The sequence below is a fragment of the Ceratosolen solmsi genome, unplaced genomic scaffold, assembly GCF_000503995.2.
Source record: "Ceratosolen solmsi marchali unplaced genomic scaffold, CerSol_1.0 scaffold6, whole genome shotgun sequence".
Lineage (NCBI taxonomy): Eukaryota > Metazoa > Arthropoda > Insecta > Hymenoptera > Agaonidae > Ceratosolen > Ceratosolen solmsi.
Window position 1 is genome coordinate 3,857,947 of NW_011948414.1, and position 20,880 is coordinate 3,878,826.

At 29.5% G+C, this 20,880-nt stretch overlaps 1 protein-coding gene across 1 annotated transcript; it reads right to left on the reverse strand.

The window, feature by feature from the left end:
* Nucleotides 1-17,688: 17,688 nt before the first annotated feature.
* Nucleotides 17,689-20,770, reverse strand: FeCH (ferrochelatase, mitochondrial). The gene is made up of 8 exons (XM_011506674.1): nt 20,602-20,770; nt 20,269-20,467; nt 19,962-20,183; nt 19,672-19,773; nt 19,107-19,272; nt 18,397-18,504; nt 18,133-18,297; nt 17,689-17,974 (listed from the first exon to the last, which is right to left on the reverse strand). The coding sequence occupies exons 1-8, from the start codon at nt 20,657-20,659 to the stop codon at nt 17,756-17,758; spliced, it is 1,239 nt and encodes a 412-aa protein (XP_011504976.1). The 5' UTR covers nt 20,660-20,770; the 3' UTR covers nt 17,689-17,755.
* Nucleotides 20,771-20,880: the final 110 nt, after the last annotated feature.

A 20,880-nucleotide genomic window follows, 5' to 3' on the forward strand; every position in this document is an offset into this window, starting at 1 on the left:
AAAAGAAATGAGTAAGATAAAGAAATAACAAGGGAGAGTGACAGAGAGGAAGCTGACAATGTGACCAATAAAATACATGATTTCGCGTCCGAAAATCACGGGGTCGCGTATTGTCGTGGATGTTATGCGCAAGTGCGCATGCGCTTTAAGTAATAGAAATATAAAAATGAATAGGAAGTTTAAAAGTACCGACTGTTCATACCAGCGAGCACAACACATCTGGCACTTCGACGAGGTGCTTTTCCGGGCCACAAAGACGTGAATTACGTAATAAGCGTTCGGCCGTCCAGGGAATAAGCGAGACTCGTTTTAAGACGCCTATTTTACCGTTTCGTGCCCCGTTTAATGTCTAACGATAAAAATGTGAATTTTTTTAATATACAGAGGATTTTTTTCTGTTTTCATATGCCTATTTAAGCTTGAAAACGAACATTTAACCAATAATTGCTATAGCCCTTCATTTCTGAAAAATCCAATTTTCTGGACTATTGCGTAACGGGGTCAAACGTTGTACTTCGTCTCTTCTACATTTGATAGCGAATGGCGTGACTCGATAACTGAATAATTTGTAATAAAATTGAAATAAAAGTTCCTGACGTGCAATCGTAGATTCTCCAGAGACACTAAATAAGTATTGCTCTTTCTCTTCAGAACTATTAATTCGATTTTATTCGATACATTATTATATGACATTTGGAAATGACCAAATCCTTTATCAATTTCCTAAAAATTAAAATTCTATTCTTCTACACACTTTAATCATTATGAATGTAATCCTAAAATTAAGAATCCAATGATTTATCCGCATACATTATTGGTTTATTTAATTGAAATACCGTAAGCTGGAAACGATAATAAATTTCTAATAAATTTCACGAATACGTAAGTAATTGAAAAATTATATATAAAAAAAAAAAAAAAAAAAAAAAAAAAAATTCTAATAAAAACTAAAATATTGTTCATTCTTTCATTATAATTGCCTCAAACTGAATATACTGAAATATCTTAATTTCACAATTTTCATAAGTTATTATTTACTTCAACTATAAACAAAAATTATTAATAAATTTTTGTGCTTTTAAGGCGATTCTGTCGTAAACGAATAAGGCAGGATTGATCTAATTTAATTTCATATAACCAATGATAACGTTTTGACGATCGTGTCTGATTCGTGTTACTTATTTTAAAATTTTTCTAATAAAAAAATTATGCTCCTTAGTATTAATGTTAATTAAAAATTTCCATTAACTTTCTTCGTTCTGTGCTATATATGCGGCTATTAAAATCTAATTTTATTCCAAAGACTTTTAATTGGGAAGAGGAAGAAAAAACAAATATAAAATTCATTTACAATCTCATAATATGATCTAATAATTGACTTTTATATTTTCTTCAATAAAAGCTGATCTCTACATAACGAGGAATGCTTTTTCTATTTATAATCAATTTTAATGTATTAAAAATTGCTTCACAAATTAATCATCGAACAGCTTGTGAACTGATTTCTCAAAGCTTCGAATTAAAGACGATAAGAAATAATTATGCATTGCGATTTCAATAACGAATTCTAAGATTAATTTTTACTTTGCAAAAGCAACGATTGCCAGGTAAAAACTTTAGCAATAAATGCCAAATGATAATGAGTGAAAGAATATCGAAACTTGTGAAATTTCAGTCTCAACTACTAATAATGCAAAAGCGACAATCGATTTTATGATAATGTTACCCGTGCCCACTGTTTATACCAAATCAACGCTCTGCCCCTATCAAGATTGTATTTGGCCTTTTTTTAATATTCATACAAAGTACGCATGTGCACGGGTTTGGCGGCGAAATAGAATTTATCGAAGCTGTCGTGAAAATCAGAGCGTGACGCTACTTTTCAAACTAACTTTCCGGCAGCTTCGACCGTAAGGCTTTATATCTTTATAATAAGTATGCCGATTAGTGACAGTAAATTTTAACTCTCCTATGCTTATGTGTTGGTATTAATTTGTGGACAATTTAAATTAATATCCGACGAACGGTATGCTTAACGTTATTTTGGAATTCTATTCGCAATGCTCCAGTCTCTATAACATTACCACGCTTTTATCGTTCATTATTACAGTCAAGCTCGCTTAAGAATTTTCAAATATTGTTTGAGTATATTAATTTGGCGAGTTACCAAATACGATGGTGAATTATGGTGGAAACTTTATTCAAATTATTTCCATGAGTTTCCGTTCATTATGAGAACAATGATAACAACAAAAATAACGTCTTATATAATCCAACTCTTTATACGCGTTCCGTTAATTCCAAAACCTTCGGTATGCTCCGATAACAAATATCTGACGCTTAATAAAATTTGTATAAGTCATAAATAGTAAAACTTATATTCAAATAGCACTTACTTCCGTGCAAGATGAAATCTTTATATAACAAATAAATGCTCCCGTAACATAAGGAACAATCGGTATCTCTTAGTAAGCATTTACCAACTACTAGACACCCAAACTGACTGGAAAACTTACTAATAAGGTAATTTTATAAGTTTGAAAATCTTCAAGGCTAAGGCCCATTCGTCATAATTAATATTAAATTAAGTACTTTTCAAAAATTTTTCAGGCCATGCTTATCGCTCCTTTTATCATATTTGTTATAGTTGATAGAACTTTTGAGTCGTCGAACGCAATGATAAACCGATAAACTATCATTATCGAACATTTTTATTTTTAAAAGCTCACGCTTGTTTGCAATTAGTTTATATAATTCAATTCGTACAAATGGTTACGAGAAAAATAGCCAAGAGACCATCATAGTATAGAATAAAAAAAAAACGATATATTTTAAAAAACCAAATATTTAAAAATTAATCGCAACGCGTGGCTTTGACAGACAATTATTAAATTTTGGCCATTATAATATGGATGAAACGACGCTCCCGTTGGTATTTCATTTAATTTACTAAATTTTTTTAATTATTTCCAATGTTTCGACAGACTTTAATTTACAATCGTCGATTGAATTATAATTGATATTTCATGAAAATGAATGATCGATCGAAGGACAAATAATAGTAGCTTCATTATATTCAAGCATAATTAAAATAATGAGAAGCTAATTAACGTCCAAGTTTTGCAATAAAATTAATATTTTCGAAATTATAAAGAAATATCATTCGCGTCTATAAGAAGAGTAAGCTTTCATAGATTTCGCACATTAATTCTTAAATATTCATTCAATTAAAATTAAAGTACTCCTGCCAGACACCAAGTATCTACGGTACTTCCTTCCAAGTTATATCAATAAGAGTTACCGAATAAAAAGGAAAGAACGAAGCGACGCTCAAATTGCGTCCAGTCCACTTGCCTTACGTAATATCTATCTATCTGTGTGTTGGGATATTCGAATACACATAAATCGTATATTCAGGCGAGAATTTGTCTTCAAATGCCTCGATCTAATTATTCAATGGCACTATCGGTTTCTCTACTCAAGCTCCAATAGGCTCCACGACAACGGACACATCTCACATCTCAAAAATATCAGACAACCCGATTGGAGATGAACACTGCACTATCGTGTCGTGACATTATGCATTGCTTAAAAATGCAATAAGTTTTTATGCCAATTAGAATTGCTCAAGAATTAAACGAGCTATTGCTATAAGAGCAACGATAGCCCAGGCATGATGCAATCAATAATGCTGATAATAAGATTTGTATATTTCATAAAAGCACGCTTTTCCTATGGCCCGATATAATTATTAAAATTCCGCTTAATTATCGGGCCGACGAGCGATATTCATTTTTAAAGAGAGACAGTTCCGTAACACTACCCATCGAAAGTGCCAATTGCATGCAATTAATGACCCTCGACCTTGAGACAAAATCGTATGCTCTCCCCTCGAAAACTAGAGGCGACCAGTCGAGCAAGCAAGTCTGTCTAAGTATTTACGAGTCGTTGCACGCACATTCATACATTTATATAATGCATGACCGATATCATTACCACTGCCGCGGAACGTTCCACTTTCGAATTCCTCAAACGACAAGCCGCGGTGCGAGGCTGTGCGACACGAATGAGAATGAAAACTATAAGCGATGGATATGAGACGCAAAATGAAAATGCTCTTCAATCTCATTTCTCACCGTAAATCCTGGCACACCCCACCACAACCCGCCGGCACTCTTTCTTACGACTCTTCCTTCAATCGATTTCACGATTATGGCTTCATTAACGAGACTGTTTGTTGTACGCGTACGGAGGGTAGGACGATCGCAATTTACCAACGACTATCCTGCCTTACCGACGCTCTCCTCTATCTCTCTCTCTCTCTCTCTCTCTCTCTCTCTCTCTCTCTCTCTCTCTCTCTATTCCACGCTTCTGCATCTCACTCCGACATTTCACTCCCTGCCCCGTATTTATGGAGCATTAAACTCGCGTTCTCATACTCTAATTTCTAAAAAAGGCCATTTTATAAAGATTTTGCATTGTTCCTCTTTTAATTATCTTCATTTTTTATGAATTCTAGCCTCCGTCATATCTTATTATCAAAACTTCCAAATTGAGATATAAATGTTGAAATAAGTGAGTTTTAGTTGATTTAAACAATGCCTCTTTTATACTCTGCTTATCGTAATAAATAACGGAAGCATAGTTTATACTTTTTTTGTAATAATTTATTATAGGATTTCAAGTTTCTGAAAAGCTGAAAAGCCAAATTAAGACAATGGGAACCAATTACGAGTGAAAATATTGTCCATTATGTGAAATGCGCACACGCGAGTCCACGAAAATTTCACCATAAAAAAAAAACAACAAAAACAAAAAAAAAACAAAGAACAATTCTTGAAAATCGAGTGACGGACGGGGGAAGGGGGAAGTCGTATTTCTTGATGCGATATTACAAATACAACGACATCACTGATGATCTCACGATCGTCCTAGTAAAAACTTGGACAAAAAAATGAGGAAAAAAAAAACCAAAGGATCGATGTAACGAACGTCGTTGGCGAGTCAAGGAGCTACTAAAACAATTCTATATTTAAATCTCAGTACAAATATATATTTGACAAAAAAAAAAACAAAAACAAATAAAAAAAAACAAGCATTCCTTGAGAATGCGATACTCTCGTGTAATTCAAATAGTTGTTCTTGAACTGCCGCGGAGAACTTTTGCTGCAGCTCTTTCGAATGCGGAAAGATCAAATGTAACAACAACATTGCACACATTTTGCCGGGAACATTGAAATTTCTCTTCATTCTAATAAATAACATTCTTACATTATCCATTCTTAAAGTATCCAACGTGTATATGCCGTCGACTGACACGTAAGTATCGCCAGTTCCGAAATTACACAAATTGATCATGTTTCATTGGCTATCCTAAAGAGCGCTGTGCTGTCTCCCTTAGCTTCCTCGACCTCATCATGTCACGCCACATTTCGAAATCTATAAAAACACACGCACCCTACAAAAGCCAAAAGCAATAATTAATCCGAAGCCTCTCATCGTTGTATCCATGGAGGACGTTAATTAAGCCGACCCTGAAAGAGTAAATTATTGTATTTTGTCAAGTGCGACACGAAGGAACGGGGCGAACGGAGGGTTTAGGGTTCGGGGTTGGGGTTGGAGTTGGGGGGGGGGGGCATCGGAAACCATCGAAATGGTCTGGGGATCCGGTGTTATTATCGATTCCCTCGACGGGTGTAAACAAAAGCGACAGTTCGAGGGAAGCGTCGGCACGTGACCACCGCGAGACACTGCCAGGCAAACGAATATTCCCCGGCGCCACGGCGACACGAGTCTGACCCATTTGTGGGCACATACACTCTCCTAACATCGGCCAATGCAGTCAGCCTTTAACGGCGGAATTTTTTCCTCTTTTTCTTATCGTTGCGTCTTTGGATTATTCGGGCTGCGAATCGCCGACTTTCGCTTTCGCTGTGCGCCATTGTTCGTAACCTCGATGGGATTCGGCAGAAGAGGAGAGGCTGCGCTGTTTGTTGTCCCTTGCTGATAAAAAGTGGCGCGATGGTCGTTGTGGCTATGTTCGTTTTTGTTTTGTGATTTTGATTTTTGTCTTTTGTTCTTGCTTTAGCTGGGCAAATATTTTCTATGCCATGTGTACTTCGTTAAAATGATACGACGAAGCTCGTCGAGCTATGAGCCACGGAGATGCTCGTTTATCTTAATACATCCGCTTCCACTTATGTATTACTTACTCCTAATGGGTCGCACACTTTTTTCCGGTCATTGGTGCTAATAACACACGAGGGCGACAAAAACAATCTTTCCATTCGGTATTATTGACATTAAATCGTTTACTAAACAGCTGGAATTATCGAAACATAGAGACTTCGTTTCGCGCTGTTGGAGTGAAGCAGCGGCATAAGAACGATTGATTTATCAACGCTATCATTTAATAATGCGTAGCCAATGGTATGTAAAATTGCTTCCTGTTGATATGCTAATGGATTGGGCCTCGATAATGCGTTATTTGCACATTTAAAATGACTTCTCTGTTATGCTATTCCAAACGTCGACGGAATTATTCAATTAGGCGAGTATGCGAGCTGGTTTTACGCTTTCTGTCGCAAATACTTTCCAAGATTTCTCAATTTTGTAATGACGTCGATATTACAAAGGCGAATTTCATATCGATTTCACTGCTTGGACAATATCAACTGTCTGTCCTTGGTGCGAATCTTACGCTTTGCGATTAAATTTGCGAATGAGGAAAAAATGGCAGTTTGTCAATGATGCGTTTTCTTTTTAATCGATGGGTAAACATCGTGTAGAGCGATTCATTAATTACAAAATGAAAAGTACAATCGACATGAAAATCTGCCGCTAATGTTCTTCGTATTTAAAATCACGAAAGTAAATACATGTCGCGATATACTCGTCATAGTTTAATCGATGAGTTCTTGGTTTTTTTTTTTTTTTTGTTTTTTGTTTTTTTTTTTTTAATAGTGCAATCTAACTTTATCAGCAGCCCCTTGATACAACAAATTTTACCGTTAATGCAAATTTTCTCAACATTTACACTTACAATTTACAAAAGCTCTCGGATCGTGGATTATGTTCTTCACTGATGTTTATAATTACTAGCTAATATTTTATATAATTTTTTTACCCGTTGGTAAATCTTCTTTCCATGTATCTATTTTAAATGAGACGAACTGATACTTTAACAAAATATCAAATTCTTAGGGATAGGGCAAATTGAACTTCCAACCACTTTTCAATCGTTATCAATAATCAATAATCGGCGCAAATAATATCACATACACGCACACATTGATACACACTAATTGTGTGTAATGTTTTATTATGTATTATGATAAACCTAGAAGAAGTAATTATGAATTTGCTACTTCTTCTTTCTATCTTACTTTCTTTCTCATTCATCTAATACTCATGCAATAATTTTAAATAAATAGACAACAAGAGTAAATAATTGAATTAAGGTAATCTAAAATAAGATTATTGAAGATGATGGAAATTAAATTTCACTTGAAAGGATAAATATATTTAATTATACTATTGAATAAAGTAAACTTGTTTGGGGTCATTAATAGCGCACTGCTAGTTTATAACATAAACATCGAGTTCGTTTGTATTTCGCTTGGTTAAGCTAAAGAGAAACAAACAAATTACATCAAAATACAGCTATAAATATTCGCAATAGTTTTCATTCCGAAGATCAAGCTTATTTTTACGTGAAAATCATTATTTATCCTTCCTCTTTCAACCCAAAGCATGCTGCTTTAGAAATAGGAAGTGCGTTCTTGGCTTTTTGAAAATCAGTTTACTATTGAAAAAAAAAAAAAAAAAAGAAAGAAAAGCCGAGTCCATACGTTGAGCAAATAGGAGTTTACTAAATGCAGACGACAGTAGATGATGGACTTTATGATATTATATTATAATATGCTACAACATCTGAAAGCCGCTAAGCTCATAAAGTTGGTTATAACTTAACCGAGGATTAGCCGTGCATTGTTCGAACGAGGGAAATGCATTGTAACAAAAATATGATTGAACGAGATATTGTAAACATGCGTGTTAAGTATTGTATATTTTATAAACATGCCTCCGTAAGTAATCAAAATACCCGATAAGGCGCTTATTTTCTCGTGACCGTTCTCGCAACCTTCGCTAAGTAGCCAAGCAACATTAACATTAGCCTTAATTCAAGAGTAAATCGTAATTGCTTATTTACTACGAGGAAAAATCTTTATTTTTATTTTAAAATAAGCCTACGGGGATTTTTATTTCTTCGTGAAAAGGAGGAAAATTTCAATTATCCAATGGATCAGATAAATTCATGTTTATCAAATACTTTTCAAATCCATATAAAAATGTAAAAGATTATTATAATAATAAAGTCTGACGATTATAATAATCAATGGACTATCGGTCACCAATAATTATACGTTGCAATTATTTCTTCTGACAGTAGGAGAGAGTCACAGAATTATACTTATAGGTTATAAACATCATGTATATATATATACATATATAGGCACGCACGCACATACGCATTCGCGCAAATATGTTTACATTTACACTTGCTGTATGTAAATAATTGATCTATGATTACGTTTGTTATGATACTTTGTTTATGAAATGTTTCAATTTAAAATATTTCAAAACATTATCTTTCATTTCGGACGTAAATCAAAAAGTTGGCGATTATATTTGAGAACAGATTTGAATTGGAAATATCAATCATAAATATTTTTCGCAACTGTCAAAATCAAACCATACATTTTTCAAATCTAATGCCTCGTCGAGTCTGCATTATTGTAAACCAACATTATACATTGACCGTGACGAAAGCGCACCGGGATAAGGGATGTAAAATTTATGAAATTATCGAGGTTTCATTGCCGTGTCAAACGGTAAAAAAAAATATCTTAACGGCCAGGAAGAAGTCGTCGACGGCCTCTCAATCTACCTACTAGCCTCGTGTGTCCGTTCTAAATCAAAAGAAACCAAGAGGTAACCAATTGCCAACGAGCTTTCCAATCTCAAAAGCTCTCTCGGAAAAACTTCGTCACCACCGAACCGTCCAACATCGAGAAGAAAATAAAAAATCTCGAGCGAGGCTTCGTCGTGATGTCTCTCCGCGCTTGGCGCGCACTTTTCGAGGTTATGTACGTCTACGTCCTCGCGACGGCTCTCGCACTCCTGCGCACGCAGACCCGGGTCTATTATTATCGGCGGCTCTCTGACGACTAACCTCGTGGGCCCTGGGATGCCGATGACTGCAATGCCGGTGCTCCTCCGTTCGACCGGGATAGCCCTCGACTCCCTCCAACCTCGACGCGACAACGAGAAGAAGCGTCGTCAAGAGATAAAAAGCACACCGCCAGGCAAACCGGCGACTCCCGCCAGTTCCAACATCTTCCCTTCCCCCCTTGGCCCTCTTCATAAACAACATCACCACGGCCGCGGTGGCTCCTCGTGAGCTGCCGACTCCGCACGCCACGGAGTCATACCAATCACTAGCGGGTCAGCGCCGCGGGGCGACCTTACATAGGGGGCGACTGACAATGACAATGACAATGACAATGACAATGACAATGACAATGACAATGACAATGACAATGACAATGACAATGACAATGACAATGACAATGACAATGACAATGACAATGACAATGACAATGACAATGACAATGACAATGACAATGACAATGACAATGACAATGACAATGACAATGACAATGACAATGACAATGACAATGACAATGACAATGACAATGACAATGACAATGACAATGACAATGACAATGACAATGACAATGACAATGACAATGACAATGACAATGACTACGACTACAACTACGACAAAGACAATGACAATGACAATGACAATGACAATGACAATGACAACGACGACAACGACAGCTGCAACGACAACGGCGGCGGCGACCGCCGCCGCCGTTTCTACAGACTCGCGAAGCGCCGGCGCCGACACTCGTCAGCTCGGAGTCTGCGCTTCGGACATCACGAGCCTTATTTCTTCAACGGCCAGGGCGACGGGGGTGCAGTTGAGGCCAAACACAACAAAAAACGAGTCTTTAAAAAGCGAAAGTCGACCTTTTTCTACAACCAACTCAGTGGGTGGAACACGCGAAACTGGATAATTCTCACACGAAGTAACCGCGCATATATCCCCATTTTTTAGTTTTCAAATTGCGATCGATCGTCTCGATTCTTCAAAACTACCCGCTGACTCTGGACGCAATTATAATTTGCTTTTTACGTGAAAGGAATAATAGTGTTGCATTTATATTGTTTGCTCTGGTAGTCGCAAATGAAAAATTTATTTTCAATTATATTACAAGTTATCTCGGATTTATCAATGCAAAGCATTCGAGTGTCAAATTCTTCTAGCACAGGCCTCGTTGAATCGATAATATTACGAAAATTCCTTTGTCTTTACGAATTTCTTTAAAATGCCTTTACGAAGTTCAATTCGTACGTTCAAGTATTAAAAATACAAATTACAAGTAATATTTACATAGTCATTTTAACGTTAGTTCAAACTTTCCAAATCCTTTTAAGCATTAAAAAAATATTCGTTCTAAAGCAATTTTATGCTAAAAGTAAATTCCACATGATGCTGGATCTACCGATCAACTTTATCAATAATTAATAACAAAGTAAAAAAATCAATAAGGCAATCATAATGTATGATGGCGGAATTGATGACGAATTTTATTAAAATAATATGTGTGATTTGTCTACATAGACATGTGTTTTGCGAATATTAACTATCTAATAGGGATTTATGGATTTTTGCAATATAATTTATAATGCTGGAAAAATTGAAAAGACATTAATACAATATAGAACTTCTTCAATTGGATATAAATTTTTTTTTTTTTTTTGTTTTTAAGAAATAAACTGCATTTATTTATAAATAATACTAATCTGCAATTAAATTCATTTCAAATTTCACTGCCGATTTAAAGATGACGAAAAATTCTTTAATATTTGCTCGTAATGAAGAAAGTAAAAAATTGTTACTTTTAAAACATTATGATAAATGAATTTCTAACAATATTTTATAAAAATCCAAATACAATGAACATTCGATTAAAAATATTTAATTAGATATAAAACATTTAATAAATAAACGATTTACAATGTCAATTTCGATTGTAGGCTAACAATAATATTCCAATACATTTTATTAAATTAAAATATCATGCATTACATATTTATTTTAATTAATTGTATGTCTAAATCAATAAAAATACAAAAAAAAAACATAAAAGAAAATTGAAATATTAAAGGTCTGTGCTTATAAACAATTTGACATTATTAATATTATCTATATTTTATGTTAAATATTGTGGTTAAATTTATTTGAACGTATATAGCAAAGTTGCATAATGACAAAGTTTATCCTAATGAGTTACAACACGTGCTAATATTAACAGAGAAATAATTATTTATTCAATGCTTTTAAATTAACACAAGCAGATACAAATTTTAAAATTGTATTCGATTTAAATTTGAAAATTTGACTGGATTTTTATTACAATTGTATACGTAAATCATTCTAATCAAATGCATTTAATTAGACATTATATTATTGAATGATTTTTCATACTAAATATTTTCCTTTATGTCTTGCATTACAATATTATCTTTCCTATATCATCATTACATAATAAATTACAATAAGTTTTCTAATATCATATATAAATTATAATTTAATGAATTATACATACCTTCATGAATATATACGTGTATATATACATATTGTTTAATATTGATTGTGTATAATAAATAAATTTAGAGCATTTAAAAGCACTAATACAATTTAAAAGTTATTATCTACTAAGTATGATAGATTATTTTTAAATTATTTAATTGAGATGAAAAAAAAAAAAACTCCGGATTATTAATTTTTATTTTTATAATGCTGTATTGTATGTAATTAGACCAACTTTAACGTTAACTGCCACTCATTAAACTCTGAATTCGAAAAATTGAAACTTAATGTTTTACATTTTAAGTTAATCAATGCTAAGAACTAGAAATATAATTAGTATTGTACATAGTAAAAAAATTTTCTAGACTAAACAATTGTAAGAAAATATGAAACTTATTAGTTATTTTAATATATTTTCTTCAGATGTATTGTACTGTAGATATGATAATACGAGTTAAGCATACGAATTAATTATATTTTTATTAATGGTTAACTTCTTTTTATGAAATTCAGATATTTCATTTTAATCTACTCTTAATGATTTGAAAATTAAATTTTCAAGGGATATTTATTTTAATAATATTTGAAATATATTTAAATTTATTCATTAAATTACACTTGGCTTTTATTGGAAAAGTTTTTAAATATTTTATTAGAAGCAAAATTTTATATTCAACTGGAATCGCAATATATTCTAGAAAATTATTAATCTTAATATATCCTTGATACTAAAAAAAAAAAGGAGGTTTTAAATACGTTGAAATAATCAAGTTTATAAAATATATAATTTTAGATGATGAAAATCTTAGGAGTATACTCTATTATTCGCTTAAAATAAATTATTACGTAATATTTTACACTATTAAACTGTTGAAATAAATAATTATTACAATATTATTTATAATCATGTAATATTTATTGGAGTTAAATATTACGAAATCCAATTTTTTGCTACGATTTGCCATTAATAATATTAGATTATTTGAATATTTTTCCGAACATTGTCATTAAATTGTTGTTTAATGAATAATTTAAAGAATTTTAATAGAGAATTTATATCGTAATTGCAACCGTAACAGATATTCCAAATTTAATATTTATATAAATACTAAAGTGTTGACTTATAAAAAAAAGAGTACAAGAGTCGAAAAACTGACTAAACATCAATAATAGAAATTATAAAATTAGTTAAAAGCCAATTAAAAATTGATATAAATGAGATTTACGTAAACGTATATGATACGTTTCATTTAATCATTTATAAATAACAATGTTTGAAATTTTCATTTTCAATTAATATGTTTATATATAATATTGAAAAACAACTTATAAATAAAACGTAACATCGAAAAATCCCAAATGCAGCGACTGTTAGTTTTAGAAATTGACAAAATTCGGCTTAAAATGTAATATACAATAATAAATTATTTCATTTTTGGAGTGCAATGCAGGATAAAAATTTTATTTTTATTTTTCATTTATTTAAATTAGTGAAGCATGATATACGCTGGACTAAAAAAAAAAACAACATAAAACGTATTTCTGTATTAGACATACACTCTATTATTTCAGCTATTTTATAAAAAATTTATAAATTAAATTAAAATTACACTTCAATTCTGATCAATAATAATTTTTTATTTTTATTAAAATTTAAAATTAAATACTTATTCTCGGCTATTTAAATAGAATATAATCATTAATTCATTAAGAAATAATTTACATTATAATTGTTGGAATAATTAAAGTAATTTTCATACTTTAAATTATTTAAATCAGTATAAGTTTGTAAATGAAATCGATTATACAATTTATAAACTTATTCATTAATCATCAGATTATATATATAATTAACACTTTTAAATCCTATATTTGTTAAAATATTATGAATTGAAAAAATGTATAATGATTAAAGCTTCGACTACAGGTTTCCGATCGATTAAAGATTTTTATCTCAAATCCAACTATTATCTGCAAAATTTTAAAACGAACTATTTTTATGGATTTATTTTTATATTAATATCAATTCCAAGTCAAAAACTATTTTTGACAAGCATTTAACAAGATTAACATATACTATTAAAGTAACTGTACAAATATCCTCTCTTATGCTGTATAGGAATGTTTTAAATTATTAACATTTATGATTAATAACATATTTATTTTATAACTTAATAAACAAATTTTATGAATTCTTGATTCCTTTTGTAAATTTCATATAATCAATAATTTATGATTATTGAAATTTATATTTTAGCTTTCATTTTATAATGCATTTATTTATATTATAACTCGTTTGTGTTGATTATTTTTCTATTCATTAGACAATTTTTATAAAGTTCATATAGTTTATGGTTTTCTTGGTTAATTTTGCTACTGATTACAAAATAAAAATTTATATTATTTCATGAATTTTCCTCGTTTTAATTAAAATGAACATTCAAATTTAATCATTTTTATTTATCGATTAAACAAAATGTTACTATAGTTATTTTCTTATTACACAAGTGTCCAGTAGACATTGATATACACATACTTTACTAAACTACGCAAAACACAAAATACTTAAAGTAAAACATAATTTTTTAACGAAATAATAACCATATAATAATAAAAAAGGAAAACTCCAATGAGTTCCGTAATAGTTAATTTTCTTATAAATCATATGAATGTGCTAACAAATTAATAATATAAATTTTCATTATTTCCTAAAATATTTTAAATTTCTTCAAAAATAAAAATATGATTGTGTTTTATTTAAATAATTAGACGAATTCTTGATTTTCTAAAATAGCTTTGCTAAATTGATAATTTCTGGTAACATCTGCTTATCAAACAAATCTTTTTCTTCTTTGTAGTATTATTTTTAATTATTATAATTATTATTTAATTCAATAATTATAACATTTTAATTATAATAAAATTAACGATCAATGACGAATAAGTCTTAAAAAATTGTCGAACCTACCACATATATATTTTATGAAAATAATGTGTTTGGTAAATATATTATATTTTAAACTCAGTATATACTCAGTTTGTTTATATAATAGCTTAATTAGGATTTTCTTGATCTTTACCACGAACATAAATAATAATATTAATAATAAAATAAAATGCTATCTATTCGGAATTTGTTAATTTATATTAGGCCGTAAGTGATTACAAAATTTGCTTTAAAGTTTTATGTTAAACAGCATTGTTTAATGTATATTGTATGCAATATTTTTTCACATTATTAATAATACAAGATTATGGATTATCTTTCTTATAATTTTAGAAAGAAATTTTAAATCATTGAAACGAAGTGATTAAGTAATATATTTTCGAGAGATTTAAAATAATTGATAAACCATTTACTGTGGCCATAATTATGTATATTTCTTAATATTATTTTATAATAATAAACAATATATAAATTTACGATTTTAAATTATTATCAAATTACAGCTTAAAAATTGTATAAATATCAAAAATATCGTAAGATTGATTTTGAAAAAATAGATTAAAATAAGCTTAAAACTTACATTATATATATATATATATATATATATATATATATATATATGTATATGTATACGATACTCTCATAATAATTAACTGTAAATTAAAAAAATTAATTTTTCTATTACAAATGCCTCTTTATTAAAGTCATGATAAATGATGATACCAAGTATATGAAAGAAGTGAATAAGAATAAGAAATAAGTTAAGAATGTATGGAAGCTTTGAACGCACTTGGCCAGTTAATGATTGACACATGCGTCCTCATAATCCTCTGTAATTATACAAAATTTGTATCTCGAAATGTTAGTTAATCTTTTATAATTTATACGTTAACATATATTAATTAAAAATTTTGTAATGAATCACGCAATCGTTAAATTTGTAGTTATAAAGTCATTACTTAATACAATCATATCTTTTAATATTAGAATCCGAACACCAATTATATTAATTAATATATATTAAAGTAAAATAATTTACTATTAACTATTCAATTCACCAAAATTATATATTTTTAGAGCTTCAGAATTATTAGAATTTAAATTTTCATTTTAAATTGACGATTAAATATACTTTTTCATTTAAATTTAATTTTAGTGCAATAATTTCATCTTTTAATATATAATTATTGATTTATATTAAATGTATTTTCATTGTAAATAAAGATTGCAGTTACGAGAAAAATTAAATGGAAGTTATGAAATCTATAAAACTTATTAAAATTTATGGAATAAAGTTAAATTAAAGGATTTTAGATTATTCTTTATTTTTTATATTATAAATATTTATCAGGACCTATTCAATGATATTTCCAATTTTATATATATATATATATATATATATATAAGATATATAAAATATAAAATGTATTATATTAATAGTATATGTATATATATATATATATATATATATATTTTTTTTTTTTTTATTCATATGCTTATTGTTTTAATAATGTATAATTTGGAAATTAAAATTTAAATATTTTAGAAAAAATTTCATGAAAATATTTCTTACAAAATATTTGTTAGTCATTTATTATAATATATTTTAATATTATTCCAATATATCGTAGAAATAGAAATATCTTGGGATAAATATTTTGATTTTAATATATCCAGCACTTCTATTAATCATGTTTCATTGGAAATGGAATATAAAACGAAAATTTCTTAATACAATAAGAAATTTACATTTTAAAAATTTATAACAAGTTTCAATGCTTGAGCGATCGCGTGATAAAAATATCTGCTTTATCACTCGACAAAGTCGTTAGAGATTAAATAGTGAGTAGTCGTCTTAATGAAACATATACAGATCAATTTCGCTAAATCACAGATCAACTATGGCGCTTAATTTTGAGTGAGCGAAAATAAAAAAGAAGGTCAAAAACTGGAAGCACTCGAAGTGTTTGTTAACGATTCGTTAAACATACTCAAAAGATGAGTAATTTGTCACTTACAAGTTGCACTAGCAGCGAGGCGAGACAATTAAGTTTCGTAAAGTTTTTAAATCAATTATAAGTATAACGTATTCCTTGATCATTTTCGCTGTTGTCAACGATGTCTTGCTCTCACATTAAAAGCAAAACATATATATTTGGGGTCATATTTTTATTCTTATTCCGGCTGAATATTTAGATTTTCTAATTTAACAATGAATTGTCTCATTGTTGAAATCTCTTTACTGTTTATAATTAAACAATTACATTTATGTATAATATATTGGAAATTTTGGTAAATAATCGTTAATGTTAAGTAACACGGTGCATGTATAAAATAATTGTCGACTCGATCATAACTTGGAATATTAAACTATATTTTAAATTCTATTTGAAAATTGTTATCATATCATTTTATGCAAAGTATAATCTTATTTATCGTCCACAATTAAACATCTGGTTTTCTTCCGCTACATATGAAAAAAAAAAAAAAAAAAAAAAAAACAACAACAACAACAACAATTAAGTTTCTTCTAATAAGAATATCGCATATGCAAATTCGAGGTCAATTTGCTTGACATTCGGCAAATAAACAGTGCCAATTAATCACCCAACAGAGTCAAAGATAAAATAAGATGTTACAGCCTGGGAATTTTTAATTCCATTTTTAGTCTCCTTAAGTAATTCCTTAAATAGCTTTTATGACGACAATCAATTATATTGTCACTGTCATTGCGCAAGTAGTTAATATAAAAATCAATATCCCAAATAAAATAATTTATTGTTATAAATGAAAATGTAAATAATGGCATTTAATTCAATTACAATTTAATATTCTCTCTATGCTTGTAATAATTTACAAATAAATTTACAAGGTTTTCTGGAATGTTATTTTCAAAAGGGATACATATATATTTATATAATCTTAATTATATAAAACCAACGCTTCATTGTTCTATAATTTATTATAGATATTAATTATTACAAATTAAATTGCGAAATATTAATTTACTATATTTAAAAGTTATATACACATTTTAATGTAAATTTGTATAAATGCTAAATGTGCGATTTAATCCCTTAATCTTAATCCCTCTGCTGTCCCTCTTGCGCCCGACATATCTTTGAAAACCACTTTTTACTCTCGACGCAATTCATATTAACACAGTGTGGACATCTATTGAGAAACTTGGGTGTTACGAGTCTGTCGGACTTGAGATGATTGACCACGAGATCAGCAAGTGCTTCGATAAAAAGTGGATGATCGTTGGGGGCCTGAGCTCTTCGTATATTATCGATTTTCAACTAAAATACATATATATATATATATATCATTTGTAATTTCGTTAGAAAAATTCTAATTCATTGTAATGTTTAATATCCACATTTCTCATTGAATAGAGACATATCTATCGATGTTAAATATTCTTAACTGGAATCCATTAAATGCTTATTTAGAATACCTCTTTTCCTAAATCAGTGCAATATTCAATGTCCATTTCATGAAGAGTTTCAATGTGCTCGTTAACAAAAGCAATAGGGACTAATATGAAATTGTTCTTTCCCTGTTTTTTGTAATCTCTTAATGCTTCATCAGTGAATGGTCCCAGCCACGGCAATGGTCCAACCTTGATATAAACAAACGTATAATATCATTGAATCACTCCATTGTAAAGAATTTTCATGTCTACGTACGTAGATGTACGTAAATACTAGTATATACGAACCTTTGACTGCCATACTAAATTGTAGGGGTTGCAAAATTTCAATTCTTCCATAACGAGCTGAACCGTGGCACCAACTTCCGATGGGTATGGATCACCTCTATTTACTGCCTAGAGATCATAATCGTTCTTGTATTATAGATCGTGAGGAATTTATGCAAAATAACTAATTTACTTCTATTATCTTATATATTTGTTATTTATTTTAATTGAATCATTAGAGTCAATTTATACAATAAGTAAATATTTCCCTCTCTATGTATTACAATTAGATGAAAAATTAAATATCGACGAATATTTAAACAGTTTATTATTTGAAGGAATGCAAAGCGATACAAAAATTAATCAACATCGGATAGTAAAAGTATAATTATATGAAAAATAAAATTAAGGAAATAATATATTGTAGTTTGTGTTTAGAAAACATTTTATGTTCAATCAAGGCTACTTGGCATTAATTTACCATTATTATTTTATCTACAAATGTATAAAGTATAAGTATTCATTTCAATAATAATTTCAATAATAAGGACACTGCTATTATATTATAAATTGTAATTAAAAGTATATACGAGCCATAAACATATGCTATGATTATATAAAAAATTTCTAATTATAGATACATTATTGTTTAAAATATTTTTACCGAATAATCTATTCCACATTAACTACAACTTATTATTATTATTATTTATTTATTTTATATAATATACCTTTAAAGGCAGTGAATGCGCTGAAAATAAAATAATGACTTCGTCTCTGACATTCTCTGAAAAATGATTTAATTCTTCTTTTATACGTTCGGCAAAAGTTTTGATTAAGAGTGGATGCGTAGCCCATCGATCAATAACACTTAGTTTTGTGTTTTCAGGAAATTTTCTAAATATAAATTTATATTACAGCTTTAGCTAATTACATTGTAGAATAAGTATAATTTTTTTATATATATTAATTTTATATCTTAATGAAATGTCGAATTGAAAATCATCGAAATAATTCAATATGACAATATCGTCATTTTTCTGACTTTATGATTATTCAGATTTTATTTTAAACTACAATTTATCATACTTATTTAATATAAATTATCTCTAATAATGAAAGTAATATATTATATATACATTGATCTCTGATCAAATACAGATGAAATAATATGAAAATATATAAATATTAAAATATTAAATATAAAATATTAAGATCAAGATAATCTAATGAATTCAATTTATGTTTATTAGTAAATAAAATTGAAAAACAAATACGATGGATACAAAATGTTACCTATTTTTATAAAATCGGTGAATGGCATTAAAACTTGATCCAGATGTGGCACAACTATATTGTGGATACTGAGAAAATAGGATTGTATGTTGCACTCCGTCCCTTAAAAGAAATTCGAGTCACTGATGTTGTTAAAAAAATACATTAATCAATTTAATCGACTTTGAAATGATTTCACTAGAGACAAAATGGATATTGACATACTCGCTATAATGACGAATAGTCATAAAGTTCGAATACCGAACCTTCAAATGAAGATCTATTTATTATGTATAAAGATATCGACATACTCTTCTATTTTTTGTAATGTTTCTTCGGTTAGTGGATCGGCATATCTAAAGGCGACATAGTGTTTGTGGGGACCAGATTCTGGTGATATTTCATCTAATTTTTTGGCAAGTAGTTCACCTTGTTTATTAGTCCATTTAAGAATGGGTGAGCCACCACCTATTTCTGTATACTTTTTCTGAACCTCCTGGGTACGTCGTTGGGCAATCCACGGTCCTAAACGACTACATTATTATACTGTATTTATAATATGGCAATTAACTAACTGTATTGTTATATAATTGTGTATTTTACTAGTACATCACAAACCTTTGAACTGGAAGCTGAATCATGTCACGATCTGTCATAATTCTATGCAAATATTCTCCTACTTTGTCTGTGGTTGATGGACCACCCATATTCAACATTAATATACCAGTTTTTGGTTTTATATTTTCTTGGATTTTTGGCTGTGCCGCTACAGACATGGAACATAAACTCGAAGTTGAAAACTTTGAGCATTGCTTTCCTGTTCAAAGAACAATAAATCTATAATTATCTCTGGATACAATTTGCAATGTGATAATATTTTGGCTAATTTAATTCAGGCTTTTAAAACCTTATAAGTATTTTAAAAAAAGTACGAACTATTAATTTACTCACCTAATTGTAAAAATCCAGAATAATTATATATCGAACTCATTTTTCCAACATGTGTCATTTATCTGCAGTTTGCAATAACACAATTAAAATTATTAAGAAAAGCACAATGATTCGAAGAAATTTCGAGGACATTCATGCACTCGGTGATTAAAGGTTAAGTTAGGTATTTGTAATGAGACGAAACACACAAGATAAGTAAAGTTACAAAAACACTAAATTAACGTGCTATAATAAATGTATAAAAAAAGCATTGAATCTAATTTTTTTCGTTTTTTGTTT

Excerpts from the sequence above, each read along its gene's own strand:
- FeCH (XM_011506674.1), bottom strand. The coding sequence starts at position 20,659 with ATGACACATGTTGGAAAAATGAGTTCGATATATAATTATTCTGGATTT. Across the intron at positions 20,184-20,268 it reads ATTCAGCTTCCAGTTCAAAG|TCGTTTAGGACCGTGGATTG; the intron begins GTTTGTGATGTA and ends ATAATAATGTAG. Across the intron at positions 18,298-18,396 it reads ATTTAGTATGGCAGTCAAAG|GTTGGACCATTGCCGTGGCT; the intron begins GTTCGTATATAC and ends GTTTATATCAAG.